Genomic DNA, 25,740 nt, shown 5'->3' on the forward strand with positions numbered 1-25,740 from the left:
TTTGTTAGATACTGGAGGGGGGGTGACCCAACAAGACAGAAACTTTCAATCGATAACTGCCTCCATCCAGACAAATATTGCAAGAAAAACAAATGCGGCCTTGCCCACACCCCATGAAGCCACAGAAGAACTCAGCAGTGCCAGGCCAGGGTGGCTCTCTCCTGGTCCTGCAGGTACAGTCAGAGGCCTGGGGTAAACCGCAGCAGGGCCTGCACATCCTCTGCAGTTGGTGGTCATGGTCATGTTCCCAAGGTGACCATTCCACCACCAGGGTGGCAGAGGAGGCTGCTGGGAAAGCCGCATCAACCCCAGGGTTTCAGAACACAGTAACGAAAATGTGTGAGATACCACTACTGATTATGCCAAAACCCAGGAAGTGCAACTCTACCCAGGGGACAATGGAAACCAACACTGAGGTGACACAGATGTTGGAGCTACATGACAAGGATTCTGAACAGCCATCGTGGAAATGCTTCAGCGCAAATCACAAACAACACCAAACAGCAAAAAACTGGAAAGTCTCAGCAAAGAAATAGAAGATATCAGGAAGAATCAAATGGAAATTTAGAACTGGAACATACAACAGCCAAAATAAAAATACTGGGTGGATAGTCTGAGAGCAGAAGAGAGGAAAGAGGAACTAATCCTGGACAGTAATGGGAACCACCCAATCTGAATCACAGAGAAAGCGCCGGGCTGGGGGACTGTAACAAGGGCCTACCTGGGTCAGCAGTGGATCAGAGGAGGAACATGGTGGGTCACACACCTTACCGGGGCCTGTGTCCACAATACTAAAGCGTCATTACAACTCAATGATAAAAACACAAATAACCCAATTTTTCAAACAGGCAAAAAGAGGTGAAGAGACATTTCTCCAGATACCACACAAGTGGTGTCAAGCATGTGACAAGAGGTTCCCGCTGCTGGCACTTGATGTACAAGTCGGAACAACAAGGCACTTCCTGCCACCAGGGCAGCCTGGGCCCTGCTGGAGGTGGGTGCAGCTGTGAGGGACAGGGCGGGAGGTTACCTCCCAGGGATGGGTCAGCCCGAGTGGGCGTCGGGCACAGCCACCACAGCCCTTCACGTCCCTGTGCACATTACCCCTGGGTGGGTCTTTTCCTGTCTCCCTGCTCTATTTACTTTTGGTGGTTTCAGCGAGTATTTAAAGTAGTCTTGAACAAGGTCTGTGTGTAACGTCCCTAACACACTGCCTGGCACAGATCATGTGATCAATAAATCAAAACTAGAATTATTTATTTGTAAATAAAGAAGGTTGAAATTTCCTCAAAAAAAAAAAAAAAAAAAAAAGAGGTGACATGGCAAGATGTGAGGGGGGAGTCCCCAGGCGCCTAGGGCAGCAGGCACGGTGTTGCAGTGGGGGAGCCAGGTGGCAGGAAGATCGGTGGCAGGAAGGTCAGGTGGCGGCCCTCTTGAGACCTGACCAAATAGAGCGCTTCATTCCCTGTGCAGCCTTCACCTCTTCCCAGTCCAGCCTGATGTCGGGAACCTCCTCTTCTGGCTCAGGATCCTTCCTCAAGGCCCCCCGGGGGGAGGCGACCACAATGGGCAGGGGGCCACATTCCTCCCGGAATTCTACCACATGGAGACCCTTCTTGTCGGCCAGCTGTTGGTGGGTTTCCTGGGCAAGACCAAAGTGAGAACAGCAGTTAGGTCTCCAAGGGTCCCTGTGGCTACAGGAGCGAGAGGCGCCACCACAGGGGTGGGGTGGGGTGGGGGTGGGGGTGCGGTACCCACCAGAGAGCTTGGGGGAAAGAGCAGTGCCAGCTGATTCTGGGTGTTTAAACCACAGTGGCTGTCACAGGGGGATGCCTCAGCCCACCTTCCCACCCCAAACTGGGTACGCCAGGCCTCGCCTTCCAAACTCCCTAAGCACGTGCCTGCTGGGCCAAGCACCATGTCTGAACCTGGTGGAGCCCTGAGATCTAACAACCAACTCACAGGAGGTCCAGGGGGGGAAAGGACATCAAGGACCCCACGGGTGCTCAACCCTGGAAACACTATGGGACAAAACACCTGACTTCTTCAACACGACAGCAGCAAGTGTGGAAGAGAGAGGGACAGACCAAGAGAGACTTAAAAGACACAGGAGAAACTTTAGAAGTGCTGACATCTTCTCAACTGGATTGAATCAAATCAACGGGATTGAATCAAGCTGTGTAAAAAAATGTTTTTAAATCGGACGAATGGATAGATTTGAATGAACAGATTCGATACTTGATAATACTGAGTCATGATATTTAGGAATGGTAAGGGTACCATGACATTTTTTTTTTCCCAGTGCTGGGGATCAAACCTGGGCCTTAAGTGTTCCTAGCAAGCGCTCTACCATAGAAGTAAATGGATCCTTTAGATCCTCTAAAGGATCAGAATCAGAAACCTGAGAAGTGGTTTCTGATTCTGATCATTTAGAGATACACTGAAATATTTACGAATGAAATAAAATGGGACCTGAGATTTGGTTCAAAACAACTTGGTGAGGTGATGTTGAGAAACAAGATTAGCTCTGGTTGGGCAGCAGAGCCCTGGGGTCACTGCAGCAGGTGGCCATGGGAGCCCCTAGGAGACCCTCAGCACCTTGGTCTGCAGCACAGCCAGACCTGCTCAAACCCCAGGGAAGGTTACCTGGCGGGAGAGCCCATGGAAGAGGCCCCGGGTGAGGTTGAGCATGTTGACGGACCCAGAGACCTTGGCATACATGTCCTTGATGCCAATGAGCCGGCAGATGGTAATGATGGCCCTGTGGCAGCGAAGGCCGTATCCTAGGAGACAGGAAATGGACTGAGCACCTGCCAGCATGCTGTCTTTCGTGTGGCTCTGGGTTTAGGGAATGACATTTTGGCTTCACCACCCCCAGCTGGTGTGACTTCTAGGACGACATTTATTCAATGGTATGTACAAAAATTAAACAGAACATCTACCTTAAACGTAGTGGGGGGGAAACCAGGATATTACTTAGATTAAGACTTAAGTGCCTGAAAACTCTTGGCCCTCTGCCCAGGCCAGCTCCCGTGTCCATGCCTGGTTACCATCAAGGGAGACGCCTGTCCACACCCTCCTAGAGCACTCAGCTGCCCTGGCAGCGACACCACTTCCCTCTCCTGGGAACACCTTCTGGCCTAAGTGGCAGCGTCTCCTGAATTGGTGGCTCCTGGAGTGCTTTCTCACCTCCCTGATGGCCTTCAGTGCTGGGGTGGTCTCCTCCCCTCTAGCCATGTGCCCTGCTCTTGGCCACCGGCAATCCGTCCTCCAGAAGAGCTTCAAAAACACAAGCCAGGGCTGGGGCTATAGAGCAGAGCGCATGCCCGGCATGTGTGAGGCACTGGGTTTGATCCTCAGCAACACAAGGCTCCCGGGCACAACCTCTCACTTGCCACTGCTCTCTGAATTAAACAAAGACATCTGCAGGATCTTCCCCCACAATATCATTATCACACACAAACACACTGTGCCTGACCCCGCCTACTGCACTGTCCTCACATGGCCTGTGCACGAGGGCACACTGCACCTGGAGCATGGCCCAGCCTGGAACGTTCTCCCAGGCCTGCCCCCTCTGCTCCTCTTCCTTCAGGATCTCACTCACACTGCTCCTGCTCAGAGGCCACCTCTGGCCACCCTGATGAAGGTGGCCCTCCTCCTCCTCTTGACAGCATTGAGGAAGGCACAAGGCAGTAGCTCAGTTGCTTAGGGCCTCACTAAGTTGCTGAGGCTGGCCTGGAACTTGCAATCCTCCTGTCTCAACATTCTGAGTGTCACTGGGATTACAGGTGTGCACCACTGCGCCCAGCTCCTGACCTGAACTCCTGAGATTTAAAAAACTACAGTCAAATGAAACAGGTTCTTACTACAGAACTGCAAGCAAAATGCAAATCCAAATGTTTAAGAATTCTGCACCAAGAGTGCACTGGGTGTGACTATCCCCATAACCAACACTGCCTGTGGCCTGTCCACAAGACAGGAAAGGCCATTTCTGCTCACCCAGTGCCTCAATGAATAGAGATCATAGAAGTTCAACAGTACTCAATGGTGAGGGGCTGGGGGGAGCTCCGTGACAGCGCGTGCTTCACAGGTGTGGGGCTCTGGTTTAATCCCCAGCACCAAATAACAAGCCTAACACCAGGACACTTGTAGAGGAACAGCACGTGACTGGCAGGAAGGAACACCGTCCAACTGGGTGAAGGCTCCAGGAGGAACCACGTGCCCACTCATCCAACCCGACCACCACCACCTGCTCCGCCCGCCTCAGCCACTCCAGGAACCTTGGCTTCTTCCCCAGGAGCCTCGCCTTCCTCAGCCTAATTCAGGCCTTCCCATCTGTCACTCTCAGGATGAGTTCAAGGAGAGGCGAACAACCCCAGGGGGGAGGGTGGGACTGTGGTGGGTTCTCTGCTTTATGTTCAACAGAGAGTCAGAGCTTTCCAGTTACCTCTGGGCTGTTTCTTCATCTTGATGTGCGTCCTCTTATATCTCAACGAGATGTCATGGAATACTGGGGGGTAAAGCAGACACAGGAGGGTCAGGCATGTGGCTTTAATGTATGCAAAAGCCACAGAGCACTGGGTGCTGCCCTAAGCAGCCAGCCCACAGGACACACAGACGCTGACCCCACTCATTCTCCTGCCACCCCCCCAGGCCAGGCTGTTTCCTCATTTTGCACATTTGTAAGAATGCAGTCAGAGCAACACAAAGACACCCACTGGGCATGTCACAGACACACCATGACACAGTGGCATTCTGCAAATCTTACAAGAAAAGACCCACACTCACTTGTATGGTCCTCATACCGCTCTATGTAATGCAAATAGTGGATGGCTTTGTTCTTTGCCTGAAGAAAAGAAGAAACAAATTCTCCTAAATCTCTCGCTGGGTTTCAAAACTATTTTATAAAGTATTTTATTATAAAAAATTCCACCTATGCACCTTAAAAGATAAGGACTTAGCCACAATATCATTATCACACATACACTGACAATTCCTTCCTGATACGTGACTGTGTGCCTGCAGTGCCCCCATGTGAACACAGAGCTTTTCATCTTCTACTAAATGTTAACAAAGAAAAACATGCACGTACTTTCCTGAAAGCATCCACCCGCTCAGTGGCCTTCCCAATGGCAAAACCTTCAAAAGAAAAAGCAAAACTTATGAAAAGGAAAGCTACTCTGACCCAGCCTGTGCCTCTCCCCAGCTCCCAGTTTGGGCTCTACAGCATTTCACACCCTTCTTTCAACTGCCCACAGAACACCTGCTATGCACAACCAGCCATGAAGAAAGCCAGAGATGTGCTCATCTGTTCTGAGGCATTCTACAGACTTTACATTTAGATACATAACATTACCTTTTATAAATCTCTAATAAAATGAAATATACTCAATTTTTAAAATTAAGTATGCTCTATATTTATAAAAGGCAAATGTTTTGGGGCACTTGTGCAAAGAGATTAAAATGACCAGAAGGGATAGGAAAAAATACATTGTTATAGAGTAAAACTATGATTTCAGTAGAATTTCAATTTTAATTAACCAGAAAAATAAACCTAATAGTTTCCAATTTGTAAATGCTTTACCCTAAGAAATGAGGTTTATCACAAGTTGCAGAAATGCTTCCATTATTTGCTGCCACCATTTATTATTTAATTTGAAAAAAGTACTTTGTTTTAAAATTATACACAGGAAAGTAAAATAGGCAAGACATCTGAGGCCTGGGATGAAAGGGGCTTGAATTCCAGTTCCTAGTTTAAACAGAACAAAGTAAACCATGGAAGTCCTAGAGGGAAATATGAGTGGACTTACTTATAATCTTCAAAAAGAGGCTTTCTAAGCAAAACACAAACCAGAAGTGATCTAGGACTGATAAATTTGCTATGTTAAGGTTTAAAACTTCTGTGGATTTTAAAGCTTCGATGTGGAAAAAAATTCAAAACTAAGTCAAAATATCTGATAGACAAAAAGGGCTCATGTCCTTAACTTACAAGAAGCTAATCCCAATAAAGACAAGAAAACCACCCAATTAAAAAAACAGGCAAAGCACCTGAACTGACAGATGTCCAAAGTGAAAGCGCAACGGCCAATGAACATGCAAAATGGCGTCGGCACTCTCCTAACTTAGAAAGTACAGGTGTAAACTAGGAGAGACGTTTCAGGGATCATACTGACAATCAGTAAAGTCTGATACTACTCAGGGCAAGGATGGGTGGTACAGAGGGACATAAACTGATGCAACCTTTGAGGAGGAGATCTGGCAATACTTGACATTTACACCTAGTGCGGCAGCAATTTCAAGACATTTCTCCTATTTCTATATTTCCAAAAGTTCAACAAACTCCATGTACAAAAAGGTCAATGTTATTGTTGCTGTTTTTAATAAATGATACAAATTTGGAAACAATAGGGATTGGGTCAAAAATCATGTCTATGCACACACTGGAACACTATGAAATCAATACCAGAAATCTGCTTATGCTAACAGAAGACCTCTGAGGGCAAAACCAAGCAAGAAGAGCAAGGTGCAAATTCATGGCTATAATAAGATCTCTGCTAAGCTTTTTATAAAAAGGTAAAGGGAGGTAACATGGACACAAAATTTCAGAAAAGATATTTTTGAAAAGAGACAACAGTAACTGCTAACCATGGTCTCTTACAGCAACGCACTATCATGTATTTTGCTTTTGCTTTGAAATTTTCAAAAGGAAGCAACTAACAGTTTTTCAGTTCTATGTGAACACATTTCAAAAAAAAGATGTTCAGTAGGGAAACTTTAAAAGTCTAAAGAAGAAAATTTAAATGATTGACAAACCTGCTAACCCAAGTGAACACTTATCAGTGTATAGTCTTCTAGTTTTTTTCCTTGCATATAAATGACTTTTTAAAAAATCATGATTACATGACAAATTTTTAACAAAAATTACTTATTGTGTAAGTAATTTTTCACAACTCTTTAATGGCTATAGAATATTACTTTGGAGGCCTGTGGTTGTGGCTCAGAGGGAGAGCACTCGCCTGGCATGCGTGAGGCACTGGGTTCGATCCTTAGCACCACATAAAAAATAAAGATATTGGGTCCACCTATAACTAAAAATAAATATTAAAAAAAAGAATATTACATTGGACAGCTATCCTGTAACTAGGCCCGATTGAACTTGTTCTAATTTTTCACTATTATGCACAATACAATGGTGTCTTAAGCCCTTTAAAATACCCAGTCCTCAGATGTAGGCCTTAAGAACTTTCTTTCTCTGAGAAGCTTCGTGGTTTACCACCAGGTTTGTGAGCCCAGACCTCTAGACGGCTCTATTAGTAGAAAAAGTGAGACTGGCAGCAGGGCCCTGGCTTCCAGCCGGGCAGCCAGGCCTCTTTGTGTCCAGCGTCACCCCACTCACCTGCAGCTCCCTGCCCATTCCCCACAGCCACCAGGACACGGACTGATCTCTTCCTTCCCTCTTTGGCTGTCATATTGAAAACATTTCTTACCTAAAAGACAAAATGGTTCATCAATAGGACAGCTGAAGAAAACTCTGAGGTAGAGGACGAGGACCTGCTGGCTCAGCCACACAAGGCTGAGAAGCAAACTTCCCAAACAAACCCTCCCTCTGGAGCATTTCGGGAACAGAATGGAAATAAGACTTTCTCTTCCTATTTCATTGGGTTATTAGGAGAGTTAACTAAGATAATCTTTAAAGGAATTTACAACTACACAACTCAATATACCCCATCTTAATAAATGTACACAGGAAAGAAAACACTGTGGATTAAACTTTGAAATAGTTTAACACTGATTATAAGACAAATTCCAGTATCAAAGGTACTAAAATATCTTAGAAATGATGAAATGCAACGTAAAGAAAAAATTTCCAGGACTGGATTGCTATGTTAAGGATCAGGCTTAAACAAGAATACAGAATTTGGAAACACCTATTTATTATAAACTTCAGGAAAATCTCCCATTTTTTCAGCCTATTTTAAAGGCCAGGAATTATGAAACTATTAACTAAACTGCTTAAATGACAGTTGTCCCCTTTCCTTCCTAGGAAGAAGTTTAAGGAAAAGGGAGGCTAAGTCCACACTTTTGAATGATCTTATAGGAAACAACCTACATATGAAAGACTCTTTCAGTGGGATTAACTTTCAAAAGCTATGAACTGGGGTGTGTGTAGGGGCACACACCTATAATCCATGTGACTCAGAAGACTGAAGCAGGAAGAAGGCAGGGTCAAGGCCAGCCTGGGCAACTTAGCGAGACCCTTCTCAAAATAAAAAGTAAAAAGGGCTGGGGATGTGGTTTGGTGGCAGAGTGCTTGCCTAGCATGCACAAAGCCCTGGGTTCAATCTCTAGAATTGGGGTGGGGGGAATAACACACAACGGGATACCAACATAAAATACTTGTAAACATATTTTTAAAATTCCATAATATAGCTGATATTGAAGAAATAATATATTCAGAGAGGCTTTGTCACAAATTTGATACATAAATTATTCCACAATTTGGGGAGGTACCGGGAATTGAACTCAGGGGCACTTGACCACTGAGCCACATCCCCATCCCTTTTTTGTATTTTATTTAGAGACAGGGTGTCACTGAGTTGCTTAGGGCCTTGCTTTTGCTGAGGCTGTTGAACTCACAATCCTCCCGCCTTAGCCTCCCAAACCACTGGGATTACAGCTGTGCACCACCGCGCCCGGCTCTATTCCACATTATTAAACACTGATTAAATGCACAGTGCCAGCTCAAAGGAACACTGGCCATTAGAGAACCACCCTGGAAGGGTGGTTCAAGTACACCTGATACAGGATCTGTGAGCAGCCCAGAGACCACTGCCCTAGTCAAACTGGACACTGGCCATAACCTGAGGCTTTCTGCCCCTGCCCCTGCTCATCCCAACCTGTTCTCTGATTGTGTCCTAGATACAACTGGTGTACAGCTCCACAAGAGGCCACCAGATAGCACACTCTAGCTCCAGGAAGAAGGAACTTAACATAATCTCCAAATTCTGCTCCTGAATTTGCCCCTCACAAACCTCAATTTCATAGTCCCCTAAAAGCCAAGGCAGCAGTGGGGACCACCAACATGAAGGAACTGAACTTCAACTTGTGTTAATTCCTCCCTGAACTTGAGTCTGTGTCCGAGAGATCACTGTGACCACAGCTTTGCTCAGCTCCTCCTGCCCACCCCACCCCACCCCGGCAACCTCTCCAGAGGACCCTGGGAGTTGAGCTTGGCAGGCCTACCTCGAGTATCCTGGTATCAAAGTCCTCATAGGTCTCTACAAGGAGAGAAGAAAAAGCACACAGATAAGAGCATCCAAGCTGCTCACGTGTGACAGCCTTTCCCAGGTGCCATCAGACTTCTAATGGGAAGAACCTGAGCTCTCTGGTGCCGCTCTCCAGGCTGCGCCCCAGTGCCCATCATCCACGGGGACTGCCTGGCCTGACTTCATGAGCTTCATGGTTCTCTGACTACAGCCTCCCTCTCCAGCTCCCTGCCGCCGGCTCCTGAGGCACAGGTTCCTGGAGCGCCGACACCTCCAGAGCCTTCATCACTGCTTTCCCATCTGGTCTCCTGGGGTCTTCACAGCCTCTCTCACCAAAGTCCCTCAAAGACACCTAAGTCCCTCACTCCTCATAGATCTCGCCAACGTCCTCAATCCCTACACTTTTGTCTCTACCGCCCTCTCCAGGCCAGAACCCAGGCAGCTGTCTGGTGTGGCCTGCTGGTGCTGCCGGGAGAGATCAGAGCCTGGCCTACGCTCACCACTCTCAACTGCGGGTCTGACCCGCTCGGGAACTCCCGGCTCCTCAGCTTTCAGTTCTCTTAATTCAGCCTCTGCTCACCACCACAGCTGTTTCAAACACTCCCCAATTCTCTTGCTTTTACTTATTACAGAAAATCTCAATTACATAATAAAATAGGAGAACAGAATAAAAGCTTCTGTACCCAGCAGTCGGCTTTGAAAGCGGTCAGCTCAAGAGTCAATCTTCTTTCCTGGACACTGCCCGGGTCCCACCCACTGGGTGATAGTGAAGCCAGTGCCAAGTGCCACCTTCTCATCAAGAAATATTCTGGTGGCCATGTTCACCAATGCCACTATCTGGCTTGATGACTCCTGACCAAAGCTACCAGATACCAGGTGACCTCCCCGCATTTCCACCCCCATTGCACAGGCTCACCCAAACCCGCACCCTGCCCCTGCTGGCTAACAGCAGCCTGTCTGTCTAAACTCTGGATCTGGTTACTGGGGACTTGGCTCGTGGGCAGGTCCTCTCCCTCCCAGACCTCCACCCTCCTGCACGCTCGCCCCATCCTCTCCAGCCCAACCATTCCTCTACTTTGAGCCAAACTCCTGTTTGCTTCCTCCTCTCCCACTCACTGGCAAGAGCAAGATTTTCAGGTGAATTTGCCTTTTTGGGGAAGGGGAGGCTTTGTTTTATAATTCAGCCTAAGTGTCGTCAGTTTTTGTTTCATGTTTGCTTTTACGAAGGCTTAGTGACAGCTCTCTGGGGTCTCTCAACTCTGCTGTTAAACAGCACTCCAAGCCTGAGGCCACGTGTTTGGGAAACACTGTGCCCTACAGATCTACAATGCACACCACCATGTCTAAGGCACCTGCAAGGCACTGGGACCCAGGGCTTTCCATCCTGTTGGAGGAACACTTCCTGGTTACAGGCCTCTAGTGTCCCACAAATGCAACTGGGATAACAATGTGGAAAGTTAGTCAAAGAGGTCAAATTCTTTTTTCAAAAAGGATAATCTAAACAGACAAGTAAACAATAAAATTATTTTCAGAAACACTGTAGGACGACACGTCCTCTACCCAAAGGCAAGCAAACCAGGCCTCCACTACCTCCATTGGGACCAGGGTCCGGGGGACCGAGACTGAGGCCACCCCACGTGTTCCCGCTCCAGCCTCGCTCCCGCTTCACTTTCATCCTCCGCTTCCGGTCCCACTCTTCCCTCTGCTGGAGCATGTCAGCCGCCACCTGCTCCTGCTCCTCCTTGCTCCTCTGGGCAATGGTCTGCACGGCTCCATTTCTCATGAGAGGGGCATTCAGACCCGGCCACAAGAAGCCGTAGCGCCCTGAAGGGTTAAAATTATAGGTAAGTGACAACTTCTAAAAGGTGCTCACTCTTCATGTTGCTAATGTCAGGGAACGTGTGTACAGACACCAGCACAGAATTGTGGAGTTGGAGCTGATGCGATCACTTGGCAGGTGACCTTGCACTGTCACAGTTTTATGCACATCTACCCTACAGGCATGTGACCGCATTTTCACTTTTACCAAGAGAAACACCCATGAGGCCTGTGAGCGCTAAGATGTCTGCTGAAACACGACCTGTAATGCACGTAAGCCGAGTCGGCAACAGAGGAACAGCTGAACGCACAGCCAGCAGGTGCCATATCCTGCACAAAATCAAAAGCCGTTGCTCTCGGGCTGGGGATGTGGCTCTCAAGCAGTAGTGCGCTTGCCTGGCATGCACGCGGCACGGGGTTTAATCCTCAGCACCACATACAAATAAAGATGTTGTGTCCACCGAAAACTAAAAAATAAAATATTAAATTCTCTCTCTCTCTCTCTCTCTCTCTCTCTTAAAAAAAAAAAAAAAAAAAAACGTTGCTCTCCAGGTTCTGATGTGGAATGATTTCTAAGACATGTTATTATTATTACTTTTGGTTCTGGAAATTGAACCCAGTGGCGTTCTACCACTGAGCCACATCCCCAACCCTTTTTATTTATTTTGAGACAGGTTCTCACTAAATTCTTGAGGCGGGCCTTGAACTTGTCATCCTCCTGCCTCAGCTTCCCCAGTCGCTGCGGTTAAGGGGTTTGCCACCATGTCCAGCCCTGAGACCTCTTATTGGGTTAAAAAAAAAAAAGCAGATTATACAATTGCATGTACCATATAGTATAATTATCTTTTTCTTTTCTTTTCTTTTCTTTTTAAAGACAATATCTATTTCTTTTAGGGAATTTATACAACAGCGCGCACGCGCACACACAAAAACAAATGAAGGAAATACCAATATGAGACCAGTGGCCCCTCAGGGGAGACAATGGGAAGGTGGACGGCAGGAAGGACATCAGGGGCTTTTAGTTTTCTCTACAATCTGCATTTTTACTGAGAAGGTATGCATATGATTTTTATAATTTGAAAAAATAAATTATAGCCAGACACAGTGGTGCATGTCAGCAGTCCCAGCTAGGTGGGAGGCTGAGACAGGAGGGAGGTTTTAACCTGCAAGTTCAAGACCAGCCTGGCAAGACCAGATGGCAAGACCTGTCTCAAAAATAATAATAATAATTATTATTATTATTATTATTATTATTATTAACATTATTAAAAATAAATAACAAATGCTTAAAAACTAAAACAAGATACAAGTAGTAAAAGCACCCAAGCAGATGTGCAATCTTAGAAGTGCAGCACAAGGTGCTTCCTTTATTTCTGAAAGGTTGTTAGTATCAAAAGCGATGAGTCTGCACAACAGTAAAAATAAGCCAGTTCAAGTTCACCCATCCTATTTTTGCTTTCAAAAGCACAAGTATAAACAATCACATGAGCACGTGAAGGACCAAGGCCAAGTGCGGCCCACCAGCTGATTTGTAAATAAAGTTTTACTGGAACACAGCTGGGCCTGTCCAACCATGCGCTGTCCAGGGCAGTTTCTGTGTGACAGCAGCCCAGTTGAGTAGCTGCAACAGGCCCTGTGACTACAGATCTGCTCTTGGTCACTGTCTTCTCTGGGCAGGGGAAGCCTGCCAGCTCTCTGCGAGCTCCACCTGCCTGCACTGGGCTGTGTGCAGCACAGGACCTATTACAGCTGTGCCCCACAGAGTACGTGACACTCTGGGGCAGCTGGTAAGCCCCCTGGTTGGACTCTAAACCATGGATTCTTATGCACTTAATGAGAATGTTTCCAGTTTGCCAAATATCCATAAAATCTGGGGAAAACACTTTAAAAGCACATAGACTCTTTGAAGTTTGCTGTTGGGCCCCCCCAGGCCTCCCTCAGACCCAGCTTGCTTCCTATTTCTCCCCTTCCCAAGATCATCAGTTTCCCACCCCAAGTTCAGGACCAAATCTGAAAACTGTCAAAATAACCAAACACATTTACCTTCACCAATGACCTGACCCCTGTTCAGATCCTTCCTTCTCTTTTTTTTGCTTCTTTTGCCTCTTCCTTTTCTTGCCCCAGCACCAGTCTCTGCTAAAGCACCTTTCCAGAGCTCATCTGCTGTCACTGTAAGGAAACGGGGTTTTTAAAAACTCTGTAGTTGTAAAGCAAAGATCTACACTCTCCTAAGAATAAGAAAGGCCAGAAAGCCCAGCTTCACCCATGTCACTGAGGTAATGAAAATAAAATAAAATCATACAGTGAACATAAAACATGATTACATTTGGAAAACACAAGAGGAGACAATTCTACTTTTTTTCCACAAAAGATGGCTAACATTAAATCCCAGTAAGTCCCTGACCAGTAGACTTGCTTCCCTGATGTCTGCCAATCACAACTCAGGTCTCAGTAGTGACGTCTCTTGAACTTCTCCAAATGATATGTCCTAGCAAAGGCCCAGCTAAAAACAGTAAGGGCCTTCTTGGTGTGACTCTAAATCAGGAGGGTATCTGGGGCACAATTCAATACTTTTAGGCCTTGGGTGCCCCAAATGAGGGGCTCAGATAAACTAGCGCTCTCCAAATACAGCTGTGGCACATGAGATAATTCTAGTTGCATTTTTAGTTTAATAATCACTAAAATGTTAATTCGTTTATGACAGAAGAAAAATTAAGATAGGAAAGCACCCCTACTTTCCTGTTGCAGGAGGTGGAAGTGTGTGCCAGTCTACCTACATTTAGTGAAGAAGCTGTAGGGTCTGTACTGCTGGCCTGACCGGCTGGTGGGAGGAGAGATATAGCACTGTGTCTGTAGCGCATGGCTCAAGCTGGTGAAGTGTCGGCTGTCTCTGGCTCCCCGCAGTGACAAAGGGCCTACAGAGAGATGAAACAAAACCAAGTTAGACATCCCTGGCTGTGGAGCTGCCAGCACCAAATAACTGTGACTTGATAAAAATAAGTCACTAAAAATTCTAATCTTTTAAGAATCATATTTTGAGGACAATTATTATTTAAAAAATAAAACCAAACTTTTAGGAATGAAAGCCACCTAAATGCCCATCCTAGAGAGGTCATGGTTCATTTGCACAGTGGATGTCCCAGTCTCAAGAAAGCTCTGTACAGCCAGGGTTTCTGCCCTGCATTACCCAACCTAAGCTCCTGGGCTGCTCTGGGCAAATGGCGCCCTCTGCTGTATGCAGCTGGGCAGTGGACAGATGAGGAAAGACCTTCAAGTGAAATGTTCAGAAAAACAAGACTCAATGTGTAGAGGGTGCCCTGTCCTTTATGTTCAAAACACAGGGAGGCAGGGAAGGCATGTTGTAGACAACTCCAGGAGATCACGCAAGAAACTGAAGAGCGGCTGCCTCTGTGGAAGAAAACAGGGGCATTTAGGGCTGGATGTGAAAGAACCCCATTTTTGTATTTTGGGGGAAATTTTTTTTTTTAACCACATGCATCTATTACTTGAGAAAAGGTTTTAGAACAGCCATGTCCGAGAGGAAGCCATCTGACCAGTCCCAGGGATGGCAGTGTCAGGTGAGGAAGAAGGCAGAGGTGACAGGAACAGGTACAGTGCTGGCAAGATCAGTGCATGCAGAGATTCTTGAGCTCTGTGCTTCACTAGAGAAGTGACAGGGTTAAAACAGCCCTGGAGGGAAAGTGGACTTTAGGGTATTGGCTTGATAAACAGAAAACAAAAACCTGACAACAGCTGTTTTCAAGTCTGAGTGAAGCCATGCAGAGGACAGTAACTGCGGCTTCATCAACAGCACCAACCATGGCTCACAGGGCCAGAGAAAGAAAGCAGGTAAGGACAGGGAGAGTGACATCTAAGGGTGGTAGGAAGCCATCGAAATAGTTCCACTGAATACAGAGACCCAAACACAAAGGGATAATCTTTGATTACTGGACAGCATTTAATACGACCATTTTGTTTCAAATGTAGGCCTATGAGATAGATTTGCCAATGTCACAAGGTACTGGATGACTGGATGAGATTTCAACACTAATTTCAATTCCAGATGATTTGCTCACATGTGGGGAGGGAGATCGCACCTAGCACACAGATGTCCTCTAGACCTGTAACCCACCTGATGAACTACCAAATAAAATGTAGCTAGAAAACACTGGGTCTTCATTTTTTTTTTAAGTTGTTGATGGATCTTTATTTACATGTGGTGCTGAGGATCAAACCTAGTGCCTCACATGCTAGGCAAGCACTCTGCTACTGAGCTACAACCCCAGCCCTGGGTCTTCACTGTTTAACAAACCAGAACTTTATCATTCCAAATCTCATTCTGCTATACACAGCCTTTCTTGTAAACACCTTCATCTTCAACACATATCTAATATTAAAAAATTTCATCTTGCTCTGTTCAGCATTATAATCTTTGATGTAGTTCAAGAAGTGTGAAAATTATTAACAGATTTTTTTTGAAAGACTGAAATATCACTCATAGCTAATAATGTACCCAGCCTAAAAGAAACCAAATGTCAAAAATAAAAAGAAATCAACTTTAGAATTTAGAAATAGCCACTTGTTTTTTGTTTGTTTGTTTTAATGGGAGGCAGGGAAGAACTGGGGATTGAACCCAGGGCTTTGTATACATTAGAAATAGTCACTTTTTCTGGGTGCATGGCACAGGGCTGTAATCCCAGTGACTTAGGAGACTGAGGCAAAGGATTGCAAGTTCGAAGCCAGCCTTAGCAACTTAGCAAGAACCTGTTTCAAAAAAAAACATAGGTCTGGGGATATAGCTCAGTTGGTAGAGTGCTTGCCTTGCATGCACAAGGCCCTGGATTCAATCCCCAGCACCACAAAAACAAATAAACAAAGAAAAAATATATAAAAAGGGCTGGTGATGTGGCTTAGTGATAGGGTGCCCCTCAGTTCAATCCTCAGTACCACCAAAACAACAGTCAATTTTCATGCACACTTGTATAAATGGTTTTGCTTACATTGTGTTACGATTTTTTTTAATATTTTATTTACATTTTAGTTTTCGGCAGACACAACATCTTTGTTTGTATGTGGTGCTGAGGATTGAACCCGGGCCACACCCATGCCAGGGGAGTGCACTACTGCTTGAGCCACATCCCCAGCCCCGTGTTATGATTTTTTAAAGAAGAAAGTTCAGTAGTTCAGGCTGAGTCATGTTCTGACGCTCAGTTACAGATCACAATCCACCTCACTTATCAACTCTGTTCTGATCCTTTGAGTTCTTATTAAGTTTAGGTCATGAGACCCCAGACTCAGGAAGCAACAACTCTGCAGCCTAAAGTGGGATAGGCCAGAACCCTTCAGGTGGGGATGGAGAGGCCTCCAGGGTTCTACCTCAGCACACATCACTTTCCACACCAAGAACTCCTTCCTTCTCACTTGGGTCTCTTCTATGAAAACTGGTTGGTGAGAGATTTTAGAAAATTTATTACTATGTTTCTGACTGATTTGTTGCAGCATTTAGAAAAATATAGTGATAAGGAAAGCAATCAACTTCTTAAAAGTCAGGCAATTATTAATTTCAGGAAAAATTGTAACAGTAGAATACTACCTAGCTCAGCTCTGAATGTGAACATAATTTAATAACAAAAACAATGCCCAGAGATTCAGTCCAAACTGTGCTTCTACCTATACTGGAAGAAAGTAAGGGTAAGGATAGACTGTTACATCTCCAATTAGCATAACAATGTTGTTTAAAGAACGGCAGACACAACGCATTTAGAAATATAACCAGAGGAAGGTGAAAGAATTAAAAGTGTCCCTAGATGATGGGAAGGAGCAGAAAAGGACTAGGAGTGAAAGCTCTGAGCCTTTTACGACCTTTTGGAAACTCAATTTTTTTTTTGTTTTACTTCCGGTGTGGTGCTGGGGATTCAATTGCGGGCCTTGGGCACCCTAGGCAAGGCTCAACCTCTGAGCCGCACCCCCAGCCTGGAAGTTAATATTTTAAGGAATAGCACAGCAACCTGCAGTGAGGACAGCTCTCCCTATCAGGCCCTATACCAGCTCAGGTCAGGGCAGTGCCTGGCACATGTTAAGGGGTAAATAAACTGTTTATAAATCAGTGAGTGAATCAACCAAGCAACAAATCAAACTGGTTGATTCACAGTGGGTGTGACAGGTCGTAGGAAATCTGCCACTAGGGAGAAAGCCCTGTCAGCTGGACTTCTCCCAGGATCTCCAAGGCATCTCACAGGCGGGTTTCCAAGAGGAAAAGGCAGGAGACCCACAGGGAAGCCCAGCACTCAGGAGTCCCAGAAGCTCAAGGTGAAAGGGCCAGGCTTCCTTGCACAGCAAGGGTGGCCTGGACTTCCCAGAAGGCAGCTGAAGAGAGGCCCTGCACTATGTCAAGGAAGTCTGTGTCCACAGGAGGGGGCATCACAGCATCCAGAAAGCTCTGGGACCAGCCCTGCTTCACTGGCTGTGTGATTTCTTTCATTCTTTTTTGGGGGAAGGTACTGGGGATTGAATTCAGGGGTATTTAACCACTGAGCCCCATCCCTAGTCCTTTTTATTTTTATTTTAAGACAGAGCTGGCCTTGAACTTGCAACCTCCTGCCTCAGCCTCCGAAGTCACTGGGATTACAGGTGTGCACTACTGTGCCTGGCCTGGCTGTATGATCTTGAACAAGTCACTCGGCTTCTCAGAGATTCACCTTATCATCTCTAAAATGCGAATAAGCTCATGAAAGCCAGTGTAAGGGCTGAACAAGGTGACATGTTTCAAGCCTAGTGCACAATACCTACTCAAAAATGGCAACCATTATTTTTTAAAGCCTTGAACTACAACAACTGCAGTCATAAAAAATTTGAAAAATACTCAAGACTGTACAACACCATCATCAAGGACATGCCTTGTCCATTCACATTTTAAAATCTACAGAAACTCTTCTTAAATCTTATGAGAACAGATACTTCCCAAATGAATCTCACCATTGCTGAGAGTGGTCTTCAGCGCCAAAACAGAAGCTGTTGGAAAGGTGTTCAGGGAAAGCTGCCTGCACCAGAAATGACCTGTCAATTAAAAATAAGTAAATAAATATTTTTTGGTTCCAGTGCTGGGGTTGAACCCAGGGCCTGGAGCCTGCAGGCACGTACTTCACCACTGAGCCACATCCCCTCTTCGTTTTTTGAGACAGGGTCTCTCTAAGTTGCCCAGACTGGTTTCCAACTTGCAATTCTCCTGTCTCAGGCTCCCAAGTTGCTGGGATTACAGATGAAGGCCTCTGCACTCAGCAAAAAGTGGAGTTGTTTTGTGGTGTGGGCAATAGAACCCAGAGCCTCACATATGCTGGGCAAGTGCTTTACCACTGAGCTATGTCCACAGGCCTCCAACAAGAATAAATAAATAAATAAATTTTAAAGATACATTCCTACATGAAGAGGGACATTTAAAATAATAAGGTGAGCCAGCTACTGTGGCACAAACCCGCAACCCCAGATACCAAGGAGGCTAAGGCAGGGGAAGTGCAAATTCAGGTCTCGAGATATAAAGGGCTGAGGATGTGGCTCTGTAAAGCACAATAGGGTGCAATGCCCAGTACCCCAAAAATAAATAAAACAGTAACATTCACAGAATAATACCATCCACAGAATTAAAGAACTAAGAGAAGTGGGCGAGTGATTTCCAGGCTTAGTGACCACTGGCCAAGTAGCTGCCATCATGCTGCACCTTCTCTTCACCCTCCCATCAACCAGGCATCATGCTTGGCAGTCACCTTAAAAATCCCTCTGCCGTGGGCCACACCTCTGCTGTGGTCCTGCTGCCACTTCTTTGTTCAGGCCTTAGCATCACTCAGACACAGGTTAAAGGTTTCTTAATGGGTCTCCCACCTCTCCCCTTGTATTTACCACCTTTCTACAGTAAGAGGCTTCATCAATTAACAGCCCTGACATGTCCTTCCCTGGCTTCCTGCTGCCAAGTTACAAATTCTGGGCACAGCCTGCAGGACTGCCACATGGCCCCAGGCTTCCACACCAGCCTCCTGCTGCCCCTGCCCCACCCTCCCCACAGCCCTGCAAACACACAGTTAGTCTTGAATTCGCTCTCAAACACTTTTGTATATGAGATCCTGGATCCACCAGATCCTGGAGGCTCAGCAGCTCTTGTGAAACCTCCACTCTCTGGAGCCCCCACAGCACCAGGCTGACTGTACCTCCCTGTGCAACCCTTCATACAGTGTGGTTCTCCAGAACAGACTTAGACAGCATTTATGGGCAACTGGTTTTTGGCAGAGGGACCATGACCATTCAATAGGGAAAAAGGAATGTGTTCAATAAATGGTGTTGGAATAACAGGGTGTCGACCCATAGAAGAATGAAGTTGGAGCCCTACCTCACACCTTATGTACAACTTAATTCAAAATGGACTAAAGACCTGAAGGTAAGAGCTAAAACTATAAAACTCCTAGAAGAAAAACAGAGGTAAATTATCATGACCTCGGGTCTAGCAATGTTTCTTAAACATAACTCCAAAAGTTCAAGTGATAAAAAGAAAAAAAAGAAAAAACCCATAAACCAGACTTCACCAAAATTTAAAACCTGTGTTTTGGGGATGGGGATAAAGCTCAGATCAGCGGTAGAAGAACCAGCATGCCTGGGTTCAGTCTCTAGCACTACAAAAACAAATAAACAAAAACCTTGTATGCCTCAAAAAAACACTATCAAGCCAGGCTTAGTGGTGCACGCCTATATTCCCAGCAGCTCTAGGGGCTGAGGCAGGAGGATTGTTGAGTTCAAAGCCAGCCTTAGCAAAGCCCTAAGCAACTCAGTGAGACCCTGTCTCTAAAAATATATATAAAAAAAAAGGGTTGGGGATGTGTCTCAGTGATTAAGCACCCCTGGGTTCAATCCCCAGTACAAAAAAAAAAAAAAAAAAAAAAAAAAACCCACAAACTATCAAGAAAGTTAAAAAACAACATATGGAATAAAATTCTGCAAATCATACATCTGATTAGACACCTATAGACTCCTTACAATTCAATAATAAAATGAAAACCCATTTCTCAAAAAAACATGTAAAAATAGCTAATAAGCACATGAAAATACATTCATTATCCATCAGGGAAATGCAAATCAAAATTTCAAATTAATACCATTTCATACTCACTAGGATGGCTATAATCAAAAGAACAGATAATAAGAAATGTTGCTAAAGAAAAATCAAAACCCTCACTGTACCCTCAGGTACTTCGAAAACATTCTGGCCGTCCCTCAAGTGTGGAATTACCATTTTATCCAGCAACTCCATTCCCAGGCACATACTCAAGAGAAAAGAAAATAGACACACATGTAAAAACATGGCATGCTAATGTTTACAGCAACATTAGGCATTATAGCCAAAAGATGGAAAACAACCCAAGTGTCCCTCAACTGATGAGCAGATAAAGTGTAGTGATGGATACATTACAATTCAGCCCTAAGAAACTCAGGATGATACATGTTACAATGTGGATGAATCTTGATGACCTTGCACTAAATAAGCCAGCCATGTATGTGGTTCTACTTATATGAAATGTCTAGAACAGGAGAGCTAAGAAGAGTGGAAAATAGATCAGTGGTGGCTACAGCTAAAAAGCTTCCTTCTTGGAGTGATAAAAATGTTCTAATTAGATTATAATGATAAATGCACAGGTTTGTGCAAATATTGTGCACTTCAAATAGATGAACTGTATGGTATGTGAATTATAGTTCAATAAAGCTGAAAAAAAACAAAAAAAAATAGTTATACACAAGAAGACAAAAAAAGGGGAGGAAAAAAACACACTTTGGTGTCAGGAATTTTGGGTGCAAAAACCTATGTCCCTTGCTCAATCTGTGTGGCTCCCTCCACCACCTGTATAAAGAGTGTAATAACAGAATCTACTCCATAAAGGGATTGGGAAGACAGTGAGGGAAAACGCATGAACAGAAGAAGACAGTGGCTGGCACACAGTTTAGACTCATGAAGGAAGACAGCCTTGAAATAGTAGGAGATGGGGGAAGAAAAATAAAAGGGAAGAGACAATCATAAAGACAAAAGAAAAGAATATTAAGGTCAGATTTTCTGCCAAGATTGCTGGTGAAATTTTTTGCTGCAAAATGAGTTACCAAAAAAAAAAAATGAACTTTGAGGGTTTTAGGGGGCTTTGAGTTCCAGAATTAGAAATGCTGAACTGTGGACTTAACAACAAAATAGGGCAGAGAAGGCAGGTGGCGGCCACGCAGCGGCCCTGGAGCCAACCTTACGCAACACAGCAGCAGGGCGCTTTCCTAGGGTGCACACAACCCACCAGGGCCCGGGGGGACAGGAAAGGCGACACTGCGGGCTGACGTCCGAGTCTTCCGTCTCTGCACTGAGGCCACTCGCCAGCTGGAATTAAGCTGACGGAGGCCAGTGCTCTCCGACTGCACCCTGGAGAACCACCATCACCTTCAGAGCCCCGCGGGCGCCTCTCAGCCTCGAACCCGGTGGGCATCACCATGTGACACCGGGGGTCGCGCCTGCCCGCCGGGAAAGCAAGGCTCGCCAGTTCCCTCCTCTTCACCGAAACGAACCGTGAAGAACCGAGTACGCTTCACGGTCATTTTACAGCCAAGCGCCCCGACGCCCAGAGAGGCAAGGAACGCGCGCAAGGTCACCCAGCGGTCCCGGGCTGGATGGGAGAGCCGCGGGAGGCTGCTCACTTCCCTCCGCCCGGACTCCCGCAGGCCCTGGCGACCCCCGGCTCCCGCGCCCCCTCCCCGCGCTCACCCGTCGACACACCGCACAGCGCAGGCAGGCGGCCCGCAGCGCGCACCGCCGCCGCCATGCTGAAGCGCGAGCCGCGCCTCCTCCCTCCGGGGCAGCCGGTCCTTCGCCTGCCGCGAGGCTCCTCGTCAAACGGCGGGCCCCAGCCCTCGGCTGGAGGTGCGAGACCCGAGGACCACGCCGTAGCCCATATCGGGTTGGAAGGATTATCCGGATGGGCCACACGGTAGGTTGGGTCAGGCGTAGCCGCGGACAGCTCCGCGGGGTCCTCGCGCTAGGGCCCTGGGGCGGGGCCAGCCCGGGGCGCGGGTCGGCGGGTTGGAGGTGGCTGGTGAGGGCCGGGGAGGTCGGGCTGGCCCAGCGAACTCTCCAAGGTACCCACGGCCGGGACACGCTAAGTGTAGGGAGGATCCACAGGGTGGATAAGACAGAGGAAGTGTGGAGAAATTGAAACCCGCTCCAGGAAAGCCCTGGAGTTTTGGAGATGAAGCACTTTGCTCGAGTTTCACAGGCATTTCTGCATTTATTCTGATTCCAACGTGTGGTCGTCACACGCGCATATCCCGTGGTTTTTCCGTTCATCTCAGGCTCCGCTTTATGCAGTCTGTTCTTGCACAAATGATGCACAAACCTGCCACAAAGGACGGCAGGAATGTGTTGTACAGACTCCTGCTCAGATAGTCTTTAACGACCGATCGGATCAGGGTTAGAATGTTCAGATATACAGAAAAGTAAAAATCGTGGCAGAGCCTACCGAGACTGACATAGTTGGGTTGGGGTTGTGGCTCAGCGGTAGAGCACATGCAAGGCCCTGGGTTCGATCTTCAGCACCACATAAAAATGAATAAATAAAACAAAGGTATTGTGCCCAACTACAACTAAAAAATAAATATTAAAAAAAAAAAAAGTGACACAGTTGTTGTGCACTGCTGACCTTTGTGGCTAAGTGAGACAAAAGCCAGTTCAGTATGGACAGCCCAGGTCAGATCGGTGGCAACTTTCTGGTCTGTGTTGTGGTCAAGCCTTCAAATGCTGTAAGGTCAGTAGCAAGTTTGTTTTTTATTTTGGTTGGCATGTTGTTTTTACCTAAATAATTATACATTTGAAATAATTATACATTCACAGGAAGTTGCAAAATTAGTACAAAAAGATACCCATGCACCATTCACCCAGTTTCCTGAAATGGTAATATTTTACAGAACTATAATGTGAAAACCAGGAAGTTGGCATTGATGTAACCCACTGAGTTTGTTCAGATTAATCAGTTTTGCATGGACTCATCTGTGAAAGTGTGTGTGTGGAGTTCTATGCAATTGTAGCATAAGTAGACTTATGTAACCACCACCACAATCAATGTACAAAACTTCTGTCTCCACAAATATCCCTCCTTTCACCTGTAGAGACACTCATCCACCCTCCCACCATCTGGAAGATGGCAACCACCAATCTATTCTTCATATCTATAATTTTGTAAACTTGAGAACATTTAGTTATTACCATCCTACTCACAAAAGAAGAAATTCATGTGTTGACATAAGATGAATAAAATTTATTTATAGATACCATTCAAATGTAGAGAGAAAAAATTGAAATAAAATATGTATTTCATTAAAGATTAAACTGAAACAAATACAAAAATAAAAAATAAAATAAATAAATGGAGTCACATAGTGTGTGATGTTTTGAGTTGGCTTTTAGACTGTTGATGTCTATTCAAGTTGTTTTATAGTTTCTCACTTTTATTACTAAGTACTTATTATTACTGCCATTTGTTTAACCATTTGCCCTTTCTAGCATATTTGGCTTGTTCCCAGTTTGGGGCTATTCCAACCAAAGCTATCATAAACACTCATGTACATATTTTAGACATTTAAACTTTAAAGATTGTAGCAAATACATGTAAACTTTACCATCTTAACCATTTTAAGTGTGCAGAACAGTGGCATTAAATAAATTCATATTGTTGTGCTATCATAATCACCTTCTGTTCATAGTATTCATTTCATCTGTGCTGGGTGTGGTGGCGCACACCTGTAATCCCAGCTGCTTAGGAAGCTAAGGCAGGAGCATCACAAATTCAAGGCCAGCCTTAGCAACTTAGTGAGACCCCATCTTGAAATAAAAACAATAAAAAGAGCTAGTGATACAGCTCAGTGGTAGATCACCCTGGATTCAATCCCTAGCACTGGGGGAAAAATTCTTTACATTTTGAAAAACTGAAACTGTACTTACCAAATGCTAACTCCCCCTTCCTGTCTCTCAGCCCTACCTTTCCCCTTTATGTCTCAAGAAGTATGCCTACTCTGAGTACCTCATACAAGTAGAGTCACACAGTATTTCTCCTTTTTCTGGTTGATTTCACTTTAGTAGCATTTGGCAGAATCGTCCTTTAGAGATCAATAACATTTGCATGCACATGCATGTGCACACACATATAACTCCATATATATGTCATGTATACAGCTGTTGCATATATATAATTCCATCCCTGTGGTGTTTATATAGTCACTTGTCAAGGGACAATTGGGTTATTTCCACCTTTTGTCTATTGTGAATAATGCTGCCATGAACATGGGTGTATGAGCATGTCTTTGAGTCCCTGCTTTCAATTCTCTGAAGTGTATACCAACCCCATACCTATTTCTGCATGGTCATAAGATTTCATTTCTCTGGAATATGCCAAGTTCTAAGATTCCTAGATGTATGGTCAGTATATGCTCTGTTTTTAAAGAAACTGCCAGCTGGGTGCCGTGACACATGCCTGTTATCCCAGTGGCTTGGGAGGCTGAGGCAGGACAATTATGAGTTCAAAGCCAGCTCAGCAACTTAGCAAGGCCCTAAGCAACTCGGTGAGATCCTGTCTCTAAATAAAATATTAAAAAGGGCTGGGGATATGACTCAGTGGTTAAATACCCATGGGTTCAATCCCTGGTACCAAACAACAAACAAAAAAACTGCCAAACTGTTTTTTCAAGGTGGTCTTAGCATTTTATATTCCCATCAATAACGTGTAAGAGATAGATGCTCTCTGCATGCTCACTAGCATGTAGTATTATCACCATTTTAAAAGCTGTTCTAACGGGTATATAGTGACATCTCCTTATGGCTTTAATTTATATTTCCCTAATAGTTAATAACACTGAACTCCTTCCATGTGTGTGTGTTTTTTTCTTAACCATCTATCTGCATATCCTTTTTGGTGAAATGTCTGTTTGTATGTTTTGCTCATTTTCTAGTTGGATTATTTGGTTTTTTTTTCTTTCTTTCCCCCCCAGTACTGGGGATTGAACTCAGGACCACACACATGCTAGGCAAGAGCTTAACCACTGAGCTACAGCTCCAACCCTGATGATTTCTTTTACTGTTCAGTTACTGTTCATTTCTTTATTTATTCTAGGCGATTCCATTTTCAAATAGATAATTTGCGAATATTTTCTCACAATCCACAGTTTGTCCTTTCATTCTTTTAGCAAGGCCACTTGGCCATTCACCAAGCAACAGGTTTTTATTTTGATAGTCCAGTTTATTAATTTCCCTTCATGCATTGTGCTTCTGGTGTTGTGTCTAAGAACCATATCCCTAATTCATGGTCTAAAGCTTGTCTCCTGTTAATTTATAAAAGTTTTGTAGTTTGGGGCTTTAGATTTAAGTCTTTAATCCATTTTATTTTGTTTTGCTTTATTTTTGTAAGATGTGTGAGGTTGAAGTCGGCTTGCAGAAGTGTTCAGACAAGCTAGTCACTTCCTCCCCCAGGAGCCAGGGGTCCCCTTATCCTCATTTCTACAAAACTGCCTCCCACAGCCACTGCTAGTCCACTCTGCACCCACATGCATCCCCATGTTGCCCAGTGGGACATTCTGTGTCTTCCTTTTATAAACTACTGTT

General features: G+C 45.3%; 2 protein-coding genes across 3 annotated transcripts in view; one reads left to right on the forward strand and one right to left on the reverse strand.

The window, feature by feature from the left end:
• Nucleotides 1-1,240: 1,240 nt before the first annotated feature.
• On the reverse strand, nt 1,241-22,062 carry MRPS5 (mitochondrial ribosomal protein S5). 2 transcript variants are annotated; one of them, XM_081264256.1, is made up of 12 exons: nt 21,859-22,062; nt 18,060-18,140; nt 13,862-13,999; nt 13,128-13,253; nt 10,857-11,090; nt 9,244-9,278; nt 7,397-7,487; nt 5,093-5,139; nt 4,789-4,846; nt 4,448-4,510; nt 2,647-2,783; nt 1,241-1,642 (listed from the first exon to the last, which is right to left on the reverse strand). In XM_081264256.1, the coding sequence occupies exons 1-12, from the start codon at nt 21,914-21,916 to the stop codon at nt 1,418-1,420; spliced, it is 1,293 nt and encodes a 430-aa protein (XP_081120382.1). In that variant the 5' UTR covers nt 21,917-22,062; the 3' UTR covers nt 1,241-1,417. The 2 variants fall into 2 exon arrangements, with proteins under 2 accessions (XP_081120382.1, XP_081120383.1); XM_081264257.1 differs by lacking the exons at nt 5,093-5,139; nt 7,397-7,487.
• Nucleotides 21,860-25,740, forward strand: part of ZNF2 (zinc finger protein 2) — a 35,438-nt gene continuing 31,557 nt past the window's right edge. Inside the window, exon 1 of the mRNA XM_081264261.1 lies at nt 21,860-22,081. Within this exon, the coding sequence (XP_081120387.1) occupies nt 22,070-22,081 (12 nt within the window). The 5' untranslated portion in view covers nt 21,860-22,069. The remainder of the gene's footprint in view (nt 22,082-25,740) is intronic.

Source organism: Spermophilus citellus (genome assembly GCF_964194105.1).
Source record: "Spermophilus citellus genome assembly, chromosome: 13".
In the NCBI taxonomy this organism is placed as follows: domain Eukaryota; kingdom Metazoa; phylum Chordata; class Mammalia; order Rodentia; family Sciuridae; genus Spermophilus; species Spermophilus citellus.